The following is a 7500-nucleotide window of genomic DNA, read 5'->3' as shown; positions in this document are numbered from 1 at the left end:
CATTGTTTCACATTCCCCAACCGTTCAACTATTTTCATCTTTATCATACTTTTTTTTTATTCACAAGACCTATTACATTTATACATGTCTGTGGGCAACACTGTTATTGGCAGTATCACATAACCCAATTACATTTTTATTGGTGTAAAAATACTTGAAATGATACAAATAAAATCAACTGACTTTCTGGAGATCATAAAATACATACAAAAAGGTAACTAAATGAGAAAATCATAATTAAACATCGCGTTTTACAAGATGAAAATAGGAGGCTCCACTTAAAAACAAAATGACGAACTCGAGAGACAGTTTACTGGAATTATATCCTGTATGCCAATTCCTCTTGACCACAAACACAACACTGTCACGACCCCACAAAAAATGCAACTTAACTTCTTAGGGCTGAAGTGAGAGTGCACACCGGGAGTTGCCGAACACCTAGAGTTAATTCAATGACAGCTTCCCAAGTTCTCTCGACCTGACCTTTGTTCGCTACACTCTCTCGTCTTTCTCTTAATATGCTTAAAAATGACCTGTATGAAATCCAATTAACATATATAGTAGTGAGGATGGAATTTCGAAACTGTAGTCTCATTTTCAATAAATATAGTTTTTGTATTGTGGGTTTTTCTTCCAATGAAATAAGATGTATATATACATGAACATATGAACCTGTATAATAAGCATGAGCAGATATACGAACACGTATAAAATTGAACAAATGAAATTAAATTAAATAACTGAAAATGGCAAATGAATGGATGATCTAATGTGAGGATATTATCAATAAATATATTTAATGACGATTAATAAAAAAACGGAGTAGAAAACGAGCAGCCAGAGCTACCTTCCAGCTTTAACGTAGACTACTATATTAATAGCGCGTCGAGCACACCCGAGCCTCCGGACTAGTACAGTGGTAACGTGTCGGCCTCTCATCCGAGGGGTCGGCGGTTGGCGCCCCGCCCAGGCGAGAGAACTTGCAACTGTCGCCTGGAGGTTACTGTTGTGGCTGGGCACCACGGCGAGTAAGGACTAGGTTCAGCCGAGTCAGCAGCAGCTGACACACGTGAGCAAGTCGGCATTAGTCGACACAGGCCGGGCTCCCCTCATGGGTAAAGCCCGGGCGAGGCTAAGCTTCGCATATCGGATTTATTCTTATTCGGGCACACACAACCAGACGACGACGCTACAGTTATTATCATTATTACTGTCATTATGTTACCGTTATTATATATATATATATATATATATATATATATATATATATATATATATATATTATAGTTATCATTGCTTTAATAATTATCATAACAATAATGATTATCATTACGCATAGTTACACTATCATCATACCCGTATACATTATTAGAGTTCATAATTACCATACACTGTATGTACTGTGTATATGGATATCTATGTTTTTAGTACACACACACACACACACACACATACACACACACACACACACACACACACACACATACATATATATATATATACATATATACACACATTTATGTATATATGGGTGCGTGCATATACATATACGTATTATATATAGATGTATACCATATATATATATATATATAATATATATATATATATATATATATATATATATATATATACATATATACCGTTATATATGCATACATACCATATGTATATAAACTTAACTGCATGTTTACACATTTACTTTCTCTTACATGCAAATAGATATGATTATACATGAATATATATAAACATATGTGTGTGAATGTATGTATGTGTGTAAATAAATGAATAAATATATATATGTACACACACAAGTAAACATAAGTATATATCTATGTAGAGATGAACACGTGTGTACACTTAAATATATACTGTATATATAAACATACATGTATATATATATATATTATATATATATATATATATATATAATATATATATATATATATATATATATATCCATAGACATATACATAAATATATAATTGTTTTTGTATATATATATATGTGTTTACATGTTATGTATACATATATACATAAATATACATATATTTGTACAAACATAAACGTGCAAAAAAAATATAACGGAAATATTCATTCAAGTTATTAAAAGGAAGATATGTAAATATCTAATTTGTAAAATAATTTTCATTTTCATGTTTCAAAACAGAGGGGCCTAGATGTCGCTTGTAATCATTCTCACCATTTCTATAAATATTTTCACAATTAAATGGCTAGAAAACTTTCCATAGGCGGTATGATTTGTTCCCAAGGCGCCAAGGACGTTAGAATATTGTTGAATTCATATTAAGTTCATCCCCCCTCCCCCAGTGGGTTGAGATCAGGTGTTTGGAGATTAATGATCGATGGTGTAGACACCCAAGAGGCAAGCACAAGGAAGCAGTGGTAGATGGACTTCGGCAGACATTTGGCGCCAGAGGACATGCATCGGCGTAAGTAAGACACTCTTCGATGCGTGTAGTCTGAGAGTCTGATAATGGGCATCGATATTGTTTACAACGACACGCCATTTTCCCTCAGTGTTCTGGGTGTTCTCGGTGTTAAGGTCGGCTGCGTCAGCATAGCGGAAGAGGAACCTCTCTTAGTGATACACGGCTGCGTGTTTGATCTCGTAGGTGGGATAGTGGTCGTCATGGAGACACCCTGGTTTGGCTGTGTTGGCAGCACATTCTGGCACAGCAGGCTCATGTTCATGTGCACGGGCATACATGGTGAGAGGAACTGTGATGGTTGACAGAAGGAGCAACGCCGAGACTGATGCTGACGTGTGAGGACTGGTCGGCCACAATTGCGACCGCCAAAGACAACGAAACCTGCAACATATAATATGGTAAGATGTGTGCATATTGATGAACCTAGTATCTGTTATATGTGGTATTTCGTGTGCGTACTTATACACACGTCCACCTTTACACGCACATAGATATGTGTGTGTATGTGCAAGTGTATGCAAAATTTCTTATATATATAGATATTAATATGTATGTCCTTATTTTATATTTACAAAGGTAGCTGTATACACATTCACGCACACGGGCTCATGGAAATATTTTTTCTATATATGTGAATAAGCATTGTTACTGTTATGTTTGTGTACATATATTTGTGTATACATATGTATGTGTGCATATATCAATATGGATTACATATATGCACTTGCATGTATATGTATTATATATATATATATATATATATATATATATATACATATATATATATATTATAAATATATATATAATATATATAATATATATATATATTTCCAAGGAAATATGTGTAAATACTCATTTATACTTGTTTATATATGTAAAACACATAAATATGTACATATATTTGTATATATATGTACAGACAAATTAATAATTACTCAAATATACACACATATATATTATTTGCACATATATACATATATGTATGTATAAACAAATAACAAATAACTAATAAGCAAATAACAAATGCCAAGGAGTAAATCATAGAGATATGTTCAAAAACTATTTATAACAATATTACAAAGTATGTATCGCTTCTATCTTTTGCATGGTTGAAGAAGGGAGAGCGGAAGCGTCCCGGCAGTTCATGGCATGACTAGTAGTGGTACATGAAGAAAGCAGTTCTCCAGTCACGTGGGGTGTTTTCCGCTTCATTTTCTGACAGGGGTTGTCGGTGTTTTTTTAGTGGACACAGTGTTGTGGCGGCGTGTTAGGCGGGAAGGTGGCAGGAGCAGGCAGATGGCATCTTGTAGATGTCGATAAAAAGGCCCTTGTAGGGGTCACATGGATCGTAGGAAAGGAGTCGGTGGTACACTGACTTCTGGGTGCAGTGGCTCTGGTAGCAAGGAGCAAGAGCGCGGCAAGCAGACTCTGGGAACAGACAAGTTTCGAGGCGAGCAGTCTGGCTGTAATAGTGAACGTCGTTGACAATGACGCGCCACTTGCCGTCCACATTCTGGGCACGTTTGGGCATTGCATACACCACTTCAGAGGGACAGATGTAACCCTCAGGACCACCCCAGTGAGTGGCATCGTAGGGAGAGTCCCCAGTGGAGGCTCCAGTGTAGTAAGAGTAGTCGAAGGCCTCCTCCTGGTCCTTGCTAACCATGTCTACCAGGTCATCAGCAGACTGGTCGGCGACGTCAGCGTACTTCTTGGCGAACAGGTGATCAGCAGTGATAGCAGCCTTGATTTCGTACTCGGGATACTCAGTGTCTTCCAAGCAGTACGAGAGAGTAGAGTTGTCTGCGCATGCTGGGGCAACCGTTGGGTCGCAATAACCGTGCTCATAGGCATGCTGGTGGCCATAAGCAGGCGCATGATGGCCGTAAGCAGGCACATGATGACCATAAGCGGGCTGTTGGTGATGGCCATATGCTGGAAGATGGACGGAGCCCAGAACGAGTCCGGCACATGCCAGAACGACCGACTGGAAAGCAAAGATTAACATTAAAGTAAAATAAACCTTTCTCAAAGTCCAATTTCTTCAAATAGTACAGTGCACCCAGCTTTAACTGGCAGTATTGTCACAAGTTACCAATGTAAGAGCCATGATGAAATGAGCAGATAGATACGAAAAATCGCTTCTACTGTTGCCCAGTCGTTATTATCGAGCTTATATACTCCAGGTATACTTTGACCACACCCACGCTGTACGTAGATGCGTGACGTCCAAGGTTAGAAAAGCGTGAAAGTGCATAGTTTCCTGACTCTGTCGCCATTCTCCATTACTTCCCCATTAACACAGACACGCGAACTAATTTTTACCCTTCTACCCTTTATCCTGGAAGGAGAGAAGCCAGCATGACACAGTCACATTCGCAAAGGTACAAAGATACATATTTATATATATGCATATACATGTACATATACGTGTGTGTAGACAGGTGTGGGTGTGGATGCTTGTATTGATACATATATAAATATTTACATATCACATGCACACACACACACACACACACACACACACACACACACACACACACACATATATATATATATATATATATATATATATATATATATATATTACATGCATTATATATATGTATATATTACATGGATTATATACATGTATGCTTAATGAAATATATATATATAATATATATATATATATATATATATATATATATATATTATGGGGGTTGCAAGGGTGGGTTGGCGAGCGAAGTGAACTAAAATTTAGAATAATTGCTTATTCTAAGGGCATATATATATATATATATATATATATATATATATATATATATATATATATATATATAAGTTTAATATTATATTTAAATATGTATCCATATATTATTATTCATATATGTATCCATACACACACACATGTATGTACTTATACATAAATGTATACACACAATAATATAAACACAACAACGCAAGGAGTATTCATACACACACCTATATAGCTTGTAACTATAAAATCATCTAAACATTATACATTTATATATAGGAATATATATGTATAAACATGTGTATGTATTTTTGCTTGTGCGAGTGAACAAACATATATAAACATATGTGCGAGTGAACAAACATATATAAACATATATATAATATATAATATATATATATATATATATATATATATATATATATATATAGATATATATCCCATTTATATACTACTTGTTTATCTATTGACAATATATCCACATACACATATATTTACACAATGATATGGATTTTCATTAACGTACTATCTGTCAGTCTATGGATTTATGAATGTATGCATGTAATTATTTACGTGTATATTTACATATGTATCTATGTAGAGTATATACACATATATTCTTTTGCATATGTATATATATATATATATATATATATATATATATATATATATATATATACACATACACTCACAGACACATATAAAGTATATGAAAGAAACACCGACACACCCATACACACACACACGACTCATACAGATGTATACATACACACACACACACACACACACACACACACACACACACACACACACACACACACACACACACACACACACACACACACACACACACACACACACACAAGCGGCGGAAAGTGCGCATACTCTGAAATCCAATAATTTACTTAGGAGAAATGAGCTGGAAATCCTCGCAGGCGACGAGCGTGAATGACAAAGCGATCACTTTGGGTTTGGCTGCCTGGGAGGCTCATGGTCCCGTGTGCTTACCACATGCACCCAACACCCTCCCACAGTATCATACTGTAACTTGTTCCTTTAGTGGCGAAGAAATTCGGATAAACACTGACCACGATATCGAATGTAGGAACTACTGAGTGCCATAAAGTGGATCTATCTATTGGAGAAATTAGTAAAATGTGCGAGGAAAACGTCAGCCGCTACATCAGTTCAAGGCTAAGTTAAATGGATGGGAACTACCACCGTGGCGGTGGTCACGTGCCCAAGGTGCCCATTAGAATAATTGTAATATTCTGAAGACGGTAGTTGAAGTGTTAACCAATCTTGACAGCCAGGCAAGGTAACCAACAAAGCTCCAAACCCTTTGAATCAGCGAAACACACACGCGGATGTGTGTAAATAAATAAATAAATAAATAAATAGATAAAAAAATATGTATATGCATACACATGTACACACACACACACACACACACACGCTACCATATATATATATATATATATATATATATATATACATATATATATATATATATATATATATATATATATATATATATAATATATATATATATATTCATTTATACATAAACCACTCATAGATAATATATATATATATATATATATATATATATATAGTATGTATACAAACACACACACACACACATTTATATATTCATATACGTGTACACAACATAAATATATATATGAGACTGTCTTACTTCCCGAATTTCTAACTAATGAGACTAGATTTTTTTCTGCTGACTCCTCATGAGGAAAATTGATGTGTCGTTTGTAGATCAGATAAAAAAGATATTTGAAAAGAAATGCAGGAAAACTTTAAATGAATCCCTAAAGCAAAATCCATAGATATCAAATCGTTGTCAAAAGAAAGAAATATTAAGTATTACTACCTCATGATATGCATATTGGAAGGGAGAATGAAATCTAAAATACGTAAAATATTTATTTTCATGGTTCACAAGAGTGGGATTTTGATGTTCTTTGAAATCGATGAACTGCTTTCGACGACTTTCCATGGACAACATGGCTTGGAATTCTGTTCCCAGGAAACCAATGATGTTGAAATAATGCTAATCATCCCCCTAATATGCCTTGCGATCATATGTTTGGTGACTAATGATCGATGGTATAGGCACCCAAGAGACAAGCACAGCTGGCGGGAAGCTTGAATGTCTCGATGGCGAAGGGGAAGTACTGATCATAGGGGTTGTAGACAAGGAAACGGTGGTAGATGGACTTCTGCAGACACTTGGACTCGTAACAGTCAGGTACCAGAGGACATGCATCGGCGGAAGTGAGACATTCTTCGATA

General features: G+C 35.5%; 2 protein-coding genes across 2 annotated transcripts in view; both read right to left on the bottom strand.

Annotated features, from left to right (window-relative positions):
- Window positions 1-3578: 3578 nt before the first annotated feature.
- On the bottom strand, window positions 3579-4586 carry LOC119572929 (neurotrophin 1-like). Its single transcript, XM_037919885.1, has 2 exons — window positions 4546-4586; window positions 3579-4437 (listed from the first exon to the last, which is right to left on the bottom strand). The coding sequence occupies exons 1-2, from the start codon at window positions 4558-4560 to the stop codon at window positions 3718-3720; spliced, it is 735 nt and encodes a 244-aa protein (XP_037775813.1). The 5' UTR covers window positions 4561-4586; the 3' UTR covers window positions 3579-3717.
- A 2532-nt stretch (window positions 4587-7118) lies between these two features.
- Window positions 7119-7500, bottom strand: part of LOC119572928 (neurotrophin 1-like) — a 1110-nt gene continuing 728 nt past the window's right edge. The window contains exon 2 of the mRNA XM_037919884.1: window positions 7119-7500. This exon is cut by the window's right edge and continues 524 nt beyond it. Within this exon, the coding sequence (XP_037775812.1) occupies window positions 7302-7500 (199 nt within the window). The 3' untranslated portion in view covers window positions 7119-7301.

This window comes from Penaeus monodon, chromosome 5, assembly GCF_015228065.2.
Source record: "Penaeus monodon isolate SGIC_2016 chromosome 5, NSTDA_Pmon_1, whole genome shotgun sequence".
Classification (NCBI taxonomy): Eukaryota; Metazoa; Arthropoda; class Malacostraca; order Decapoda; family Penaeidae; genus Penaeus; species Penaeus monodon.
Note: the sequence above shows the minus strand (reverse complement) of the source record. Positions and strands in the feature narration are given on the sequence as shown.